The sequence below is a fragment of the Sabethes cyaneus genome, chromosome 1, assembly GCF_943734655.1.
Source record: "Sabethes cyaneus chromosome 1, idSabCyanKW18_F2, whole genome shotgun sequence".
NCBI classification, from domain to species: domain Eukaryota; kingdom Metazoa; phylum Arthropoda; class Insecta; order Diptera; family Culicidae; genus Sabethes; species Sabethes cyaneus.
In genome coordinates this window covers 23159394-23177158 of record NC_071353.1, presented here as the reverse complement: position 1 = coordinate 23177158, position 17765 = coordinate 23159394, and the positions used below count along the sequence as shown (strand labels likewise).

General features: G+C 38.6%; 2 protein-coding genes across 4 annotated transcripts; one reads left to right on the top strand and one right to left on the bottom strand.

Moving 5' to 3' along the window:
• The first annotated feature begins 11098 nt into the window (after nt 1-11098).
• Nucleotides 11099-13305, top strand: LOC128737173 (protein phosphatase 1 regulatory subunit 21). 2 transcript variants are annotated; one of them, XM_053831761.1, is made up of 7 exons: nt 11099-11244; nt 11320-11433; nt 11581-12084; nt 12146-12480; nt 12543-12681; nt 12756-12863; nt 12932-13305. In XM_053831761.1, the coding sequence occupies exons 2-7, from the start codon at nt 11380-11382 to the stop codon at nt 13019-13021; spliced, it is 1230 nt and encodes a 409-aa protein (XP_053687736.1). In that variant the 5' UTR covers nt 11099-11244; nt 11320-11379; the 3' UTR covers nt 13022-13305. The 2 variants fall into 2 exon arrangements, with proteins under 2 accessions (XP_053687736.1, XP_053687726.1); XM_053831751.1 differs by having other exon boundaries at nt 11099-11433.
• LOC128737183 (pre-mRNA-splicing factor ISY1 homolog) lies at nt 13269-14534 on the bottom strand. Of its 2 annotated transcripts, XM_053831781.1 has the most exons (5): nt 14478-14519; nt 14385-14413; nt 14305-14327; nt 14040-14200; nt 13269-13983 (listed from the first exon to the last, which is right to left on the bottom strand). In XM_053831781.1, the coding sequence occupies exons 2-5, from the start codon at nt 14385-14387 to the stop codon at nt 13358-13360; spliced, it is 813 nt and encodes a 270-aa protein (XP_053687756.1). In that variant the 5' UTR covers nt 14388-14413; nt 14478-14519; the 3' UTR covers nt 13269-13357. The 2 variants fall into 2 exon arrangements, with proteins under 2 accessions (XP_053687756.1, XP_053687748.1); XM_053831773.1 differs by having other exon boundaries at nt 13271-13983; nt 14385-14534.
• Between the last annotated feature and the right edge of the window lie 3231 nt (nt 14535-17765).

Here is a 17765-nt window from a genome sequence, read left to right as displayed (position 1 = left end):
TAATAATAATTATCCTGTACTTACCAAATACATTGAAAATATACTTGTCAATGGTGCAGTGGGGAGGCATCATTAAAAGAAAATTGATGGTTCAATTTGTTAAATTGCAAGCATGTGTAAGACATATTCTAACAACGCTAAAAATGTTTGCGTGGAAGTCTAAATAGGCGGAATCTCCACAATAATTGGAATGCCCATCAAGGAACATTTTTGTTGTATCCACCTTTTCGCGGTGGGTACAACTTTCAAAAAATATTAACAAGCCTTTGGCAACTTTATTCACGTCATGTTAATATTTCCACCCTTAATTTCGTGTTGTTGTAGTGTTGTATCAAGCGTACGTGAGCGGAGTTGCCAAAAGCAAATAAATATTTTCGAAAAGTATACTAGCCGCCATTACGCACGCGAAAAGGTGGATAGCAGCTTATCAAGCGCTTGTGCCACCCCATCGGCAGGCAACCATATTTTCGCTGCCAACATCTCGTGTGTGCGTTTCACCCTAGTTTCACCACTGCGTTTCACTCAACTGCCAGCAGTCTGATAGGCCCACTGTCAAATTTTGAGCCCGGGACATCCTGACGCTGTTGATCATTGCAACTCGATATAGAGGTGCTAAACACGCTTTTTACGAGCCATAATTGCGGACGTGTTCGTAATATTTGAACAGCATTTTTGACATTTCCTTGATACATCGCAAGTTTTCTTTCCATGCGTTCACGGTAAAACTAAAGGAAAAAATTATCCAGCTTTTTACGAGCCATAATGGCGGACGTGTTCGTAATATTTGAAGAGCATTTTTGACATTTCCTTAATACATGGTACGTTTTCTTTCCGTACATTCCTTTAGTTTTACCGTGCGAACGCGCGGAAAGAAAACGTGCGATGTATTAGGGAAATGTCAAAAATGCTGTTCAAATATTACGAACACGTCCGTCATTATGGCTCGTAAAAAGCTGGATAATTTTTATGTGTATTTCTGGAATGATCGTGTTTATATGCGGCTCATGATAATTATAGGGAATTTCATATGGAAATTTACTATTAGTTATGTGCAGAATATTTTGAGTGTATACGGTGGACAGCTTTGAGCACATGCACTGCTACTAGGTAATGGTCAGAATCAATATCCGCACCCCGACGGGCGCGTACGTTCGTGATATTAGAGAAAAATCGGCCGTCTATGAGAACGTGCTCAATTTGGTTCATTGTACGTTGGTCAGGTGATCTCCAAGTGGCTTTGAAGATATCCTAGCGTGCGAAAAAGGTGCTTCGGATCACCAGGCCTCGAGAAGCTGCAAAGTTCGCCGTTCGTTTGTGTTCGGTGTTCGTTTGTACATCGTTGGCCGTTATCGTTTGTGTCGGTGTGCAGGCTATGGGGTCCTACCACCGGTCTATACATTTCTTCCCTACCGACCTGGGCGTTCATATCCCCGATGACGATCTTGATGTCCCGTGACGAGCAGCTGTCGAACGTTGCTTTTAGCCTCGCGTAGCATGCTTCTTTCTCATCGTCGGGTCTACCTTCGTGCGGGCAGTGCACGTTAATGATGCTATAATTGAAGAAACGGCCCTCAATACACACATTCTCTCGTTGATCGCCTTCCAATCTATCACGCGATCCTGCATTCCGCCCAACACTACAAAAGCCATTCCCAGTTCGTTGGTAGTGCCATCGCTCTGGTAAAACTGGGCCTTTCCGCCACGGACCTTCTATACCTTCTTTCCTTTGCGGCAGATTTCCTGCAGAGCTACGATGCCAAGTTTGCGGGGTTCAAGCTGTTCAATCAGCACCCGCTCGCAACCTGCGAAATTTAGCGATTTGCAGTTCCAGGTATCGAGTCTCCATTCGTCTCGTCCTTATTCCATCGTCTAAGTCGATGCCGAATATTCCGCTCCGAATTTGCTTGAATTTTGTTAGTTGTAGTTTAATTTAGGGCTGCAACACTACCGAGTCTCGCGATGTGGCTGCCATCTTATAGTGCCGAGACTCACTATACCTCCTTCCCGGTTAGTATACGACCATAGTTTCCACCGCGGTTGGTTACCCGATCTCCGCTTAGGTTGCTCGTATTCCGGCTGGTACCACGAGGAGGTCGGGATCGGAGTTGCTGGATAAGAGGCTCACGACCACCACAGAGAACAGACATTTACGTTCATATAAAATATCTTTCAAACCATGTGTAAAACTTTAACCAATACACTAGCGACATCTGTCTCAGCGTGCGCCAGCTACGCGAAATCCATGTTGCCATTTTTATTTTATTTGCTTGCTATGTTCCACATATCACAATAACTGGCAACTATAATGGAAGTTACTGTAGCAACGACATATGTTTGTTTATTAATTATTCCTTAAACCGAAAACGAAAATACATTTGTGATGCTACCGATTCCAAGGAGTATATTTGGAATTATTCTGCTGAATTATATACGGTGAGTAAATTATTTCCATTACCTATTTCTAAATAAAGATCTAGATTTCATACATATAGACAGCATACACGGAAGAGCTATTGCGTGCGGAGTGCCAATGTCAAGAGCTTCTACCATCTTGACGGATAAAACAACGCTATGTCATCTTCGCCAGCAAACGGCCACGGTATCGACAGTGTAAACAAGTCAGGATCTAAATAGCGGACATAAGGCATCGGTCAGAATAACAGCTACAATTTCAGCATTTTCGATTTCTAAAAATGGCACGCCAAAGATGGTCAACATCCTCAATGTTATCGAACGTCTGAGCAGCAGTTCTAACATGCTGCTAATAAGTGAATAAGTAGTATTTTCTTGTGGGACAGCATTTTTGCCTGATGGAAGCATAGCGGTAGAGTGCAATACGCTAAGAGCACAATAATAAAATAATGATAAAGTGATATTTTGTTTTACATATTTTAATGAGTATCAAAGAAGTGGCGGCGCTTTGGAGGCTAGTCCAAAACTATCAAATGATCCTTCCTCTTCATTATTTTAATTCCATCTTTGGTCGTTATAATCTTTCACTTAATACTGCCTGACTCAAACGTGCTGGGACCAGCCTTTTCAGCTTTGAAGCTTCTAAAAAGTTTTTTATAGAGCTCTGTCGATGTTTCGTCAAATTACTCCACACTCGACTGTATTGTTCGCCAGAAAAGTTTGGAATCGTGCTCGATGGAGCATCTTTCTATTTTTCAAGATACGCTGCTCATTGATATACTTAAGTCACTGACTAACAGCACAGTTTTCCTAATCGGTACGGCAATAGCTCGCAACATGTAACCGGAATCATCACTATCACTGAAAAGCCGTTCAGGCAAACTGGTACGAAAATCATTCATCGATTTCGGAAATGGTTAAAATATGTTTGTTTTATTTTTGGTAGATTGAGCAAACAATACATAAGTTACCGTAGCAACTACTAGCTCCGCAAAGCTTTGATAAAAAAGATCGGCATTGACAACCAAAACTTTCCAAGTTCAGTTTTGTGATGCGAGCGCCGCGTAACGGGAGCATTACCATATACTTTTAAGCTTTTACACATGGTGCGAGATTAAGATGAATGTCTGTTCTCTGTGCGACCACTATCGGGTCTATATTCCGCATTATCCAGCCATTTGCCAGACTTGAAAGTTCTACAACAACAATTAAGGGTGAAAATGTCCACTTGATGTGACCAGAGTGACCAAAAAGCTAATTTTTTCCGAATTGAACTTGCTGGCGTTTGCCGCACGCACACATTGACGCGCGACTGTTTGTTGCTGTTGTTAAATTTTACATTGATTTTACACGTTTGTTTTTGTTTTCCCGCAGTTATATCCCGGTAAAAAACATACGTTTGAGTGAAAAACGATAAGTTTTTGCAGCCTCTGGCACTGGGTTTATTGATAGTTGGGTTGAAACTGTATTGCGCTCTTCACACTCAATTGGACTGCACAGTTATTAAGTGCAACCTTCAAAACTGTGATGAAAAGTGTGCTACTGATAATATCGCTAGTAATGTTATATCGATAATACCATCAAACTTTATCGTCATGGAAGAATATCGAAAATTGGAGGGTTTAAAGTGAAATCTTCTTGATTTGTTATTATTTTAACATTTTTGTTCTATTTCTTACGTATTTTTGCTTATATTGCCATATTATCGTTATTAATTATTAACGATAACAAAATTTTATCAATAATCGTTATAGATTTTGACCGACATTTCCCATCATTACAACTCTCCCATCTGAGCTGACATTTGATTTAGCAGTGGCGCCAGTACCAGTTGTAGGGAAAGCAAATAGTATTTAATTTTTCATTTATTTCATATATGCTGCATATTTATTCAAGTTATGAATTATGCGTGGAATTATGTATTTAGAAACTATTTTTATATTATTCTTTGCGTCGATAACAACTCTACGTAAGCATTAGAATTTATATAGAAATCAACCAAGATTCATCGTTTTTTCCCACGAAATTTTGGCAACTTTTCTCACCTACAAAATGTGTGACTGGACAAGTGTGTTCAAAATCCAACTTTCAATGCAAAGAGCAATAAACATTCCAAAAGCAATCGTCGTCTTAAATGTTCAACCTTGCGCGAAACTAAGTTCAAACTGAGTGAAAAATTCGATTGCCTCTAGAGCGAACCTAGTTGGACGTAAGCTAATACAAAAACGATAATACACCGAAAATAGACACGGCATTACCAAAACAACTGACACATGAATTTCAATATTCAAATTGATAATTGTGTTTCATATCCCAATTATTATTCGGGTAAAAATATACACACAAATATACGTCCCAAGTAACAATTTTCGGTTGTTTAAACGTTTTTACAGCTGATTTTATACAGCCTTTGTCTGGACAAAGGTTTTGTTATTGGGAATAAAAACCTTTGATCAGCTCTTAAACATCGAATTCTGGTGATTTTATCAAGCTTCGGGCTTGTTAAAGGCCGTTTCCTAAGCTGCAAGAAAGCTTATTAAGGGTGTCGTTAGCCTTTTTAAACAGTGTTATCGACTTGCTAGTTTCCCAGTGTATGCGAAGAAGCGATTGTTAAGTCACATTTCAACCTTTGATAATCTATTATGTTGATTTTAATTCTATTTTTAGAATAATAAATAGCTTTGCTGAGATTTGCTCAAGCGACTAATCAGTGCTTTATCAGCCGTCACATATCAACTGATAAATATTATTTAAAACAAAAAAAATATTTGTGATGTTTTATTATTATTCGCGTTGCTATTTTGTTGGATGTTTTTGGTTTGTTTTGTACACGAAAACCAATTCTTATTAGTATACTACTTACCTAAAATTGTTTTCAATTTCTCGGGAATTGAACTACTCATCCTTCTATCCATAGGTCCTCGCTATGTTTCCTGGTCTATATGCGCCTGCATGGGTGTGTTATAAAAATATTGATATGTTAGACATGGAAATCGGGTTTCATGTTGATTCGTCGATCACACCGGTCGACAAAATCGAATTTTTACCGATCGATTTGTCTTGTATACGAGATGAAATTCGATATAGGATCTAGTATAGGATTTTTTTTCATTTGCAATCAAATAGGAAACTATTGGAAAAGTGCGACAAATCAAGACGCAGAAAAACATCGGATAAAAAACTCCAAAATCACATTTTATTATACTTTGACTACAATTTCCATTGAAAGAACTTTTGCTGACCGGTGTTATTTAACGTTCTGTATAGAACAGAGGTGCCAGATATGTATGATTTTCGCAAATTCGCTAATTTGTCTGATTAACACGAGTGACTAATTCTTCTATATTATAGTTAACGAACAAGACATCTTTATTTTAATCAGTTACTTTTTTATTTGGCTTGCAAATGTAAAGTAACTGAGTAATTGTTATTGAACGAACGAATCCCGTTTGCTGTGAAAAGTTTCCGAAATATGCAAAAATATGGCACCGCTGGTGGAAACAAAATCTGTCAAAAGTTTTCAGTGGCTCGTATTTAAGCAGGTTTCGTATTTTCCTTTTGCTTGTTCCTTATATAAAACCTGTAGAACATGAAGAAAAATATAGGTAAGAATCGAAAATTAAAATATTATATTTATATTAAGATTTATCAATATTTTGCAGTATCATCGAGTTTCGCTGTTGAGAGAGAAGATTCCGAAGATAATGGTAAAAGTGAACTGAACCAAAGAAAAACAGCTTAATATTTTGTTTTTGTTTTTAAACAGGATTTTCCCCACAGTCGCAACTGGATGAAACCGCGCATTTGTCGACCACAGACGTCGAATATATTTTCGATGCAGGCCAGGTAAGCTTAATGTGTAGGTAGCTCATGTTTTGTAGGCTTCTGCGATATGGGTATGAATATCGTTGGAATATTCACCTTTACCGTGCATACCGATCGGCGCTGGATCCGATCAGAAATTGCAGTTCGATCGAAATATATCGTATGCACACATGTAGATCGGGACGTTTCTGATCGGAATGATCCCGATCGGAATGCAGGATCGAGGCGATTATGGAAATTTTATTTTAGACGTATCGTAACATGATTTTTTTTATTGTATCTTAGAGAGGTTTTCAGCCTGCGGCTGGTTCGCCTCTTCCATTTGATATTAATAGGGGCTATTTTAATTAATTTTTTGTTTTTGTAGCAAATAAATGATCTTAAAAATGAGATGCTGTTGAAGATTTCTACAGCAGAGAAAAGAATTACAGAGGAGGTAAACAGCAATACAAAGAAACTAATAGAAGAACTAATGATAAAGACGATAGCCGCCATCAAGTGCGATTTCGATGAAAAAATAAATGTGATCCTAAATTCTAAGGAAGGAGAAGACGACATGTGGAAAATTAATATTCCTCTCAAACCGTGCACAACAGCACAAGAGCTTGATGATATGGAGAACCATCTAGCTGACAAAAAACACTCAAAGGAATTTGTAAGTCATAACCAAATGTCTCTAACTTTACCTGTCCAAACATCTACCTAGTCAAAAAGTTCATTTTTGATTCGTTTTGATGATGACGATTTTTATTTCTTATTTTCTCAACAGATGGCATACGTCAAAAAAATAATTGGACCAACAGGGGACAACTGTAACGGGCTTAACACATGTTACCAGATCATAGATTGCTTCTTCGACAGGAAATTCATGCCCAACTGTTCTTGGACCGGCGCAAGTCGCAGCGAATCCAAAAAACTTGCAATTCAAGATTGCAAGAATATTCTGAATGTGTTCTTCGCAATCGTAAAAACTTTGAACAATGGCTTTACAGTAACTATCATGGAAAATTTTTTTAAAACGGTCACCAAAAATTCAAAAAAGAGAAGCGAGACAAAGGGTCTCAGGCAGTCAACCGCTCACCATCGTCCAAAAAAACTGGCTGGCATAGTTATGCAAGGTATACATAATAATAATTATTATTATTATTTATTATTAAGTTTATTAATATATTTGTCCCAGATTTCTATGAGTCCGTTTGAAATCCAAATACAATATATGAAGAGTTTGCAGAAGAAAACAGTGCATTGCCGCAAACGATAGTTTTGAGCCAATCGACTTCACATTATCGTCCTCAAGCACTGGTTGCTACAGTGAAACAAGGTAATAAAAATATTAACTTTGCGCATATTCGTAGCTCAAAAGTAGTTGAACCATGTTTTCATTATACTCAGATATAAACTATTATTAATAATATTACTGTTATAAATTTCAGATCCTTATGAGTCCCTTTCATATACAAATTCTCAGCGTGACGCAATGTTTGACTTGGAAGAAAACGATGAGGGTGCCTAGCCACATGGTATTTTGTAGACGTTGGTGGATCCACTATGAAAAATTAGATGAGGACTGTTTGAATTTTTATTCCTTTTTATAACGTACATATTACTTTGTAGAGATAATTTAATTATTAAAGCGTTTAAAATCTTGTTTTAAATGGTATGCAGTAGTGGTATAAAAACAGTACATGTTTCGTTGTAATTAATTGCAACTAGCTTATTAAATATATCGTTAATGGAGTAGCACTCACGGCGTTTCAAGTTATATTTGTTTGCCATATAAATGTGTATAACCGACGAGCGAATAGGTAAATCGAAAAAGTTTTCTTTGCAAATGATTGATCTGCCGTAGATTATTATGTTATTGTTTACATCATAAGATGCTGATTTCATTTTAACAATTTCTTTACTTTTTGTCATGAACCATGCATTTCTAAAAACATTGCTTAACATGAATCCTTGTTTTATGTACAGTTCTATGACTCTGCCTCGATTTTTTATTGTTGGGAAATTGTATTTAACATGTTCGGTACTAGGATAAACAAGGATGGCATTTCGTTCAATAATCCTATTTGCAATTTGTTCCAAGCTTCGGTGTCCTTGTCGTAGCATTTTTTTGATTCCAAATAATGAATTTTCGAAAGGATATGCAGAAATTGTTTGTAAGGATCCATATCTTGTTACGTCGTCCACAATGTGTTACAAGTTATGAATATTACTTGTGATATGTTCCGCGCCATAAATATTCTTGAACTGCTCTATATATTTTTGAAACATTTGCTGGGCAGTAGAAAGATATTGTCTATAAATATCATTTGAGCAAATTGTTACTGCTACAAAAAGTAGTAAGAAATGATTATAGATTTGTTCATTTAAAATATCCTTCAATACAACAATTCCAACATAATTTAAGAAACACCGCAATTTCACTCCTTTCCAGAATGGTAAAACATCTATTCCTCGCATTGGATGATGAATTTCCGAGGGGAGGTGTATATTTCGTAGGGAGTTAGAAAGTTTTAGTATATCGCCGGCGCATAACTTTCTTTCGTATCCTAAACTGCCGTCTCTCCAACCAATTAGACATCGTTTCATGATTCCAAGTTCAAGCAAATGTAAGGAATCTGCCACTACGAAATCCTTTATTAGATCCAGGCCAGGTATTCTTAAAATTGGCGAGTCTTGTGGTTTATGATGCTTGCCGTATTGCTTCAACCTAAACATTTCATCAGTTCTTGGAGCACAATTTATGTTTGGAAATGTCACTGTGCGGGATATATGGGAATATACTCCCACTGTAGTACATTTTAAGCATCCATGTATACCATTGTAGCTAACAACACCTGGAAATTAAAAAAACAAAAACAATCAATAAATAGAAACAACAAAGATTCATCTACGTAGGTAAGTAGGTAAAAGCTAAATTCCTGTAAATGAGATAAATCAATATACATAAATTAGTAATTACCTTTGACGAACGCCCGAGCTGGTGAATCGCAAATGAAACATCTTATTTTCAGTTTTAATAAATAGTTATTTATAATTATCCCATTTGATAGCAATTGTAGTAATTCCTCAACGAATGGTGTTAAATATTCACATATATCCAGTGGTTTGCTCTTTCCTAGGAAAATTCCAATTACCATCGGTTCGATATCGGGCATATCAAATACGTTACACAGAATAGGCCAGAACTGATCCTTAGAACTTTTATATATAGGCAAACCGTCCATGTTTATATTCAGCTCAATAAAAATGTTCTCAGAAATGAATTTGAAACGATTTCTCCATATTTCTAACCCTTGGTGCCAGTATTTTCCTCCAGGTATATCTTTAAGAAGCATGCTTGTATTTTGAGGAGTGGCTAGCAGTGTTCTTGGGTCAGATGGGAGATTGATATCGTCATAATGATGTTTTATAACACTTAATAGATTTCTCAGAGCCTGCTGTGGAATATTATGTTCAATTGCCCATTTGCGTAGTGCTTCTCTGGAACTCTCGGTATTTTCAGCAGATTTTATACTGTCCATTGTATTTGTTGTATACAAATCATAGTTATCCTGATTTTTAATATTTGTGAACGATGTAGATACGGATTCATCATTGTCCTTATATAAAGTAGTAAGAGTAGATTGATCAGGTCGCGGCTCAGGTTTGTTTGCCGGAGTACCTAAAATCGCGGTAGTAATGGGTAGTTAAGTCGCATCGTTTTGAATAGATGATTAAATTAAAATAGATTTGACACAATTGTTTGCTTACTTGCTTGACAATCCGGCTGCTTCGGAATATCCGGAATTTGTGATAACTTTTGCAGTACATTACACTGTTTATTATTTTCCGAAAATATGTCTTTTAAAAAGATTTCACATTTTTCACGTTTCAATTTCTTTTTTCTGTAATACGATCCATTTTTTTCCCATTTTTTAAAGTATTTTTATTCATTTTTAATTATAACTAAACAAATTGCTGTCAGCTTAACGACAGATTTCGATAGCTTATTTAGGTTCTTAACCAACCTCTCAAAAACCATAAACCAACCTAATTTGCTTGACTTATAAAAGCTGTATTTTTTGCCGAACTATCCACTATTAAGCCTTTCTACTAGCTTTTACCAGAATACTGATTTATTATACTTAAAGTATCTTAAGCATCGTTTATTCAAGTATCAATTTAGCTTTTACTTTATTCAGCCTTATTGCCTTTAAGCAACCAATAAGCAGCCATTGCTCTTGCAATACAGCCTTCATTGTTACTTGGGGTATCAAAAGATTTTCCCTTGGTGCAGCCCCGTCGTTTTTTTTTCAGAGTGCCACTAAAACATCGCACATAAGTTTTGGTTTAAATACTACACCTTCGAGATCCGCTATCTTGGATACTTTTTGACAACAGAAATGTCAGTTACTGGGTGTTGGGGTGGAACAGGGATACCAGATGTACAAATTTACTTCGAAATGCGGACTTTGGAACCTTTGGAATCCATGCGAAAATGACCCCCTCAGCAGCTGTACATAATTTGGACACTTACAGCAAAATCAAATGCAAGTGTCCAAATTATGTACAGCTGCTGATGGGGTCCAAAATAGGTTGGTTACCCTATTATTCTAAATTTAAATGCATGCATTCACAATTATTTAAATGTACAAATTGCGTAAACTATTTATGAAGAAAGCTTCACGAATAGAGTACTATTTTAACGAATTTTGCCGTACCTTTGGTTTTATATGTAGCTTGTAAGCCTTGTAAGGCACTGCATTAGATGGAACAAAGATGCACAATTCGACCGCTGCAAAATTTCTGGCAACTTTGATGACAGTCTGAAAAATAATTTTTATTAGTGTTTTTCCAAAAATTGGCACTGTTGTATGATTTACTGTTACACAAATTTGCCAGGAAAGTTTCTGATAATCGATTGGTTTCCGGCTTTTGGTGGTTTGAAGTAGTTTAAAACTATTTACCTTGGCTCATAAAATGCCAGAAAGGGTGTAGTTATCAGCACTAGCGGTACCTGCTGTGAGTGTATGTTACGATTATGAAAACCCATTTGCCGCGGAATGAAGTAATCAAAGTGAATAATAATTGAAGCAGAAATCCTTTAGCTTAGTGAGCCAACAGCGTCTTAAGTATAGCAGTGCAGTACAGCAAACAATGGAGACGGAAAATTCCACCAAATACCAGAAGCTGGCAGCTGAATACGCAAAGGTAATTTATTTTGAATTCGTTCTTTGTTTACGCTTCAGAGGATTATCGCTGCTAGCGAAGGATCACTTTTATCAGTTTGCGAGAGGGCGTTTTTAGTATCATATTCAGTAATCTTCATGCCTCGTGATGCATGTTTTTCTCGTACAGCTGCGAGCGCAGGCCAGCGTCCTTAAACGTGCCGTGCTGGAAGAGCAGAATAAAAGCTCTGTGCTGCGGGAATCGGTGCGGATCAAGGAAGCCAACCTGCGAAAATCGGAACAGGAAGTGGACAGTCTCGGCTTCCGGAATAAGCAGCTGGAACGGCGGGTGGCCACATTGCAGGAAAACCTTGAGCAAGAGTTGAAAAAGGTCGCCACCAAGGGACAAAAGTCGAAGACGAGTAACGATGGTCTGTCGATCGGTTCTACAGCCGCTGCGGATTCCATGGTGATTGCAGAGGAACTACAGAAAAAGATTCTGGAGAATGCTCAGCTTGTAACACTGATGGACGACAAAAATGCCGAAATAAGGCAGTTTCAGTTGCGTTTGGAAGGACTTGAAAAAGATTTACAGCAGCAGGCCTCAGTGGAACAAAAGTTGCGCAAGGAGATGGAAACACTGACTTTGAAGAACACAGAGTTGGAATCAAAAATTTCGGAAGCGACTAGCACGGTAAGATTTTCTTGCGATTTATGTTAAAATCAGCTGAAGTTTGTTTTATTTCAATTTATAGATTGGCAGTGAGGACGGGTTAAGTGTAACAGCAGATATGGAGAACCACTTTAATAATCATTTCAGCAGTAGTGCTTCCAGTCAAGTGACAACAGGTGCGGTAGCAGGAGCTGCTACCAATCACAACAATAATAATAATAATGTTGCTGGAAGTAATAATCACAATAATTATGACGATCGAATAGTGTTCCTTGAAAAGGAGTTAAGTCACTGGAGAGCGCAGTACGAGTTACTAAAAATCGAATCCGCTAGTCACCAACATCGAACATCGGCTGCGTTGGCCGTGGATAATGCCTCTATGAAGCTGGAATTGTCACCGCCAGATGTGGTAGATAAGTAAGAATGGAAAAAATGACCTGTCAAAGGTTCTTTGCTGATTTTTTTTCGTTTGTTTTTAGAAACGCGGAGGACAATCAGACCCAAAGTGAGTACCAGGCTCGAGAACAACAGATGACGGAATGCTTCACTAAAAGTATAGGAGGTTTGTTCCATGACAAGTGTAGAGCAGAGTCCAAGCTTGCTTCGCATTTACTAGAGGTTAGCTATCGTTTTAAAGAATTTCCGAAAAAATAGTGCATTGTCTTTAGTATTTTTTCTTTTATTACTTCCAGTCTCAAAGACTGCAATCTCATTTGGATATCGTGAAAAACCGACTGAAAGAATGTGAAGAAGCCAAACGTAACGAGGAGCACAGATATCGCATTATCGAAGATGAACTGGTAAGTGAAAGCGGCCAATTTTATTTGATTCTAGTGTACCATCACAAGAATTACTTCCATTGTTTCAGGGACGCACTCGTTCTAACTACGAAGAGCAAATCAGCGTGCTTACGGAGCAGGTTATTAGCCTGAGCGATCAGCTGGCTAACTGTAAATAAACAGTTAGGAAGTTCCTGTTTGTTCTTTCGCTAGCTGATAGGAAAGTCTTCTCGATAGAAGAGAAAAAAGAGCGTCATTGCTTCTAGACATAAAAAGAAGATCGTAAAATTGTTGACTAGTTTTGTTCGAACAAAAGGAGGGGACTTTTTTCCTTCAAATTAAGATATCCTTTTTAGTAGAGTATTATTAACCTTTTTCTCCCTGATGCTGCGTGTGCAAAAATCTAATACCTATATCAATGAGATTTGTGGATGAACATATTCAAACGACGAGTAAGAAATATAATGTGCAACGTATTGTGTTATTAAATCATGTTTATTATGCAAAATCCTATCCTACATGTCCTCGTCGTCTTCAATGCCGTACTTCTTCATCAGCTCTAATTTTCGCTTGCGCAGTAGAGCGGCTTCGATGTCCTTCTGGCTGGGAACGGGAACGTGTGCGGTGAATCTCGGTCCGAGCAGTCCCATTGGGTCATCCTTTTGCTGTTTTTCCGCGTCGGAACTTAACCTAGCATCTGACCCATAGATATCTTCTTCCTGGTCCTGTTCTTTTCGATCACCGCTTAGTTGACTCTGCTTCCACTCGTCTGCTACTCTCTGGATAGTCTGCTTCTCAGCTTTTTCTTCAACAGGTAACAGAATACCGTCATCGTCGTCCCGATAGCCGTAGTAATCAGCATCGATATCCTTCATCAGTTCGGCTCGCGTTTTTTTGGGCGGAGGTGGTGGTTCCTGCTCGAACAATTCCCTCACTCCGGGCAAATCCTTGGCCGCTCCAAAGTACTTATAGCCACGATTTCCAGGCACTTCGCGACCTTCAGCGTCAAACATTTTTGGACCGTACCGGCGATAGTGCGGGCCGCCCAAGTCGGAAATTTGATTTTCCCAGTGACGCTTTTCCCGAAGTAGCTTGTTGATCTCATCGTTTAAATCTCGAATCCGGAATTCGCCCAAACCAGCTGAAAACAAACTCGTATTTCAAGTTAGCCGAATCACATGTATAATAAAGTAATACCATTCTGAATTTGCGCCACTTTTTTGGAGATCTCCCGAATGATTTCTAGCCGCCACTTTTCGCATTTCCCCAGATCTCTGCATTCGGATGCCAAATATGGGCGACGTTCATTTTTACCAGTTTCCGCTTCCTTGGCAGCTCGCCATCGCGCCAAAGTGGTCCTAGAAACAAAAGCGGTTACTTTCATTATTCAAAATTTGATTGTAAATTTAATGTAAACCTACTAACTTAGTATCTTCATCACAATATACAGGATAATACTTACATTGCTTTTTCAGCGTTACGAGCCTAGTGTGAAAAAAAATGTTAATGTTTATAAAACGAAAAATTATAATTTATATTTACCATTATAATAGATGTTTTTAGTTATATATCTACGAGTAAAGAATAAATGAGAAAGTAAATGCGTAACGACCACAAACAGCTATAAACGTATACTGTGTCGTTTACGAAATAAACAGAACAGCGTTTCCTGGTTTTCTTCCGCTCCGATGTGCTTTCTGCTTTGGTACGGCGATGTTCCTTTTATTTAATGTTTTGACTTTTGACAAACGTGACAAACACGTACACGTTTAACGTGAGGACGGCGAGAACTCAAAACACTGAATTTGAGAAATATACCTCAGGGTTGAAATTACGGTAGCAGTCACCGAAAAAAATCGCCAAGGCGTCATTCACAAAAGACGTCTGTCAAACAGGGGGGTTGGAGGGTGGATTTTGAAAGAATTCGCTATGTGCGCGAAACGGTGCTGCCACCTTCCCAAGTTTGTTCTATTTGTGAAGTATGTGTAGTATAAAAAATTGATGCTTGACCATGCCTGTGCCCAGTAAATGATCTTTATGTGCCTAACAGTTATCCACTGACGAACTGACATGTAACATAGAAGAAAATTCTTCAAAAACTATCGTCCTACACATTTTGCTTGCACACTAGCGCCCCCTGTTATACATGTTGCAGAGTAGCTTGCATTTGCAGGGTTTTATACTGTAGGTTTTTTACATTTGCAGGGTTTTATACTTACTTACTTAATCAGCTCCAGGCCGCCCAACCAACATTTTCGCTGTATAATTGTTTATCAAGTGCTTAGTTATTGAATATTGGCTGTATAACGGTTGAATAATCTACTATGCAAATAAAATGTTTGCTGAGCGTGGCTTCCTCTGCTGTTCGAAGAAGTCGTCTCCATTCCACTCGGTCTATGACCGCAATTCGCCAACCACGTAGTTTGCGTACGCTTCCTGCGCGCCCCGCCATCTCGTTCCAGTCGGATCGTTATTGAGAACTTTTTTAACCGGGCTGTCGACCGACATCCTCACGACGTGCTCAGCCCATCGCAGGCGACCGATTTTTGCGGTGTGAGCGATGGGTGGTTTCCTAAGCAGCTGATGCAATTCATGGTTCGTTCGCCTCCTCCACGTTCCGTCTTCCATCTGTACTCCGCCGTAGATGGTGCGCAACACCTTCCGTTCGAAAACACTAAGGGCGCGTTGGTCCTCCACGAGCATAGTCCATGTCTCTTGGCCGTAAAGGACTACTGGTCTAATCAGCGTCTTGTAGATTGTTAACTTCGTGCGGTGGCGAATTTTGTTCGATGCATAATGCGTTTTTGTATTTCTCTGCTGGTGTCGTTGCCTGCGGTAACCAGTGAGCCCAGATACACGAACTCTTCTACCACCTCGATTTCATCGCCGTCTAAATGAATCCGGGGAGGGAGGTCAGCATTCACTTCTCTAGAACCTCTTCTTTTCATGTATTTTGTTTTCGATACATTAATGACAAGTCCAATCCGCTTTCAGCTTTCAGTCCGATGTACGTTTCCACCATCCACTCAAAGGTACGTGTAATGATGTCTACGTCGTCAGCGAAACCAAGAAGCTGGACGGACTTCGCGAATATCGTGCCACTCGTGTCTATCCCCGCTTTTCTTATCACACCCTCCAAAGCGATGTCGAACTCTTCGAGATTCAAAGGGACTTGAGACTGCCCCTGATACTCGAACAACACACATTACTCGATCCATCATCGCCTTGACCAATCGCGTTAGTCTATCCGGAAATCCGTAGTAGTGCATAATCTGCCATAGCCAGGGATGGAAGATCAGTGATTTTGATAAAATCTAAGAGTTATCGCCACACGCACAGATCACGATCCGTACAAATCATGACAAGCAGTGAATCTTTAGCGTTGATCACAAGATTTTGTTCTCTAAACAGTCTCAGCAGTCGATCACAGTGTTACATCTTACCTAGCTACAGGGATGATTCCTCCTCAGAATAAAAAAAAAGAAGAGAAAAATTCACACTTTACTCAGTCGCGATTTATGTTGCTCCGTTTTGTTTGAACTGTTCTCTTTTTTACTGACCGCGATTGCTCAACAACCTGCTCATTGTTCTTCTCATTGAGGAATAAACTGCGTCGGGCAAGACGCTGTTGTGCAAAACCTTGCACGAGAACGCCTCGATGAGATAGACTAGCTTATCTGGAACTCCTCTACGCCCAAGTGCGCCCCAGATGTTTTCGTGGTTGAATCGGTCGTACGTCTTTTCGAAGTCAACGAACACCAGCTCTGTCCCGGAATTGGAATTCGTTGTCCTGTTCCAATATAATGCGGAGCGTTGTGATATGGTCTATACATAGCGTAGCGTAGATCTTTTTCCTGTATCCGGTTGTGCATTACCTTACAGAGTACTTTGAGAGTAATACAGAGCAACGTGATGCCACGCCAGTTACCGCATTCAGTTAGGTCTCCTTTTTTAGCAACTTTGACCAATATGCCCTAAGGGGCAATGCAATTGACAATGATGTCTTGATTTAAATCATGTGCAAAACTTCGCCGATGTAAAAAAAATTATAGGATCAAGGTAATTTACTTGAATTCAGCTCTAAATGAAAGCAGAGCCGTGACAGTCATACAGAAAAAATAACCTTGCAGACATTTGCTTCTAAGAAGCATCGCGGTGTACCCAGTTGATGAAGATTAATGACCGAGAAAGCAAGACCTGAATATTTCGTACGCCAAAGCTTGCTTGCAGATGTATAGATTAAGTGACGAAACATAATCTTGCGATTTTGTTAATGTCACATAATGAATTAATTACTGTGTTATGATAGCGGGTAGAAAATATTGTGCAAATAATTTAGTAGTAAACTACAGAAACATTTCGGTTTTGCTTTTAACATTTACGGTCGGGTCTCTTGTTTAGAAGAACTTTTGAAAAATAACTCAAATTATCCGAACTCGCTGATATTTTGTCATGAAAAATAATTACACAATTATCGTGTAAAAACATTCAGTCGATGCACGATTAGGTTGAATTTACTCCCCAGTAGCGGGTATTTTATCATGTAACGTAATATGTTTGATTCAGCAGGTGAATAATTACGTATATACTTTTCCATCAAAGCCATAATCGCATGATTATGATAAATTAGACTAAATCACTGTCTAGACATGTAAGACAATTAAGACTAATGGGAGATCAACGGTGCTTAGTAAGTTGCTGTTTACTGAGCTGAATAATTGGAAAATAGATATTTTGGTGTTTTGTACGCAATTTTTTGTTGATTAGTAGCTTATTCAACCCTTGTATAGCTTGTTAACCTGTTATTCAACAATAATGTTTGTTGGGGGTTTTCGTTGGGTTGAAGTTTTTCTTCTAGGAAATATATGCCATGAGATACTATTTTCGGTACTCTCTCCATTTGTGTTTCACAAACCTTCAAAT

Bases quoted from the DNA above. Each gene is read 5' to 3' on its own strand.
- LOC128737173 (XM_053831761.1), top strand. From the start codon at position 11,380: ATGGAGACGGAAAATTCCACCAAATACCAGAAGCTGGCAGCTGAATAC. The intron at 11,434-11,580 runs GTAATTTATTTT...TTTCTCGTACAG, and splicing joins TGGCAGCTGAATACGCAAAG to CTGCGAGCGCAGGCCAGCGT. The intron at 12,864-12,931 runs GTAAGTGAAAGC...CCATTGTTTCAG, and splicing joins GCATTATCGAAGATGAACTG to GGACGCACTCGTTCTAACTA.
- LOC128737183 (XM_053831773.1), bottom strand. The intron at 14,201-14,304 runs GTAAGTATTATC...TTTTGTTTCTAG, and splicing joins CGTAACGCTGAAAAAGCAAT to GACCACTTTGGCGCGATGGC. The intron at 13,984-14,039 runs GTATTACTTTAT...GTTTGTTTTCAG, and splicing joins AGTGGCGCAAATTCAGAATG to CTGGTTTGGGCGAATTCCGG.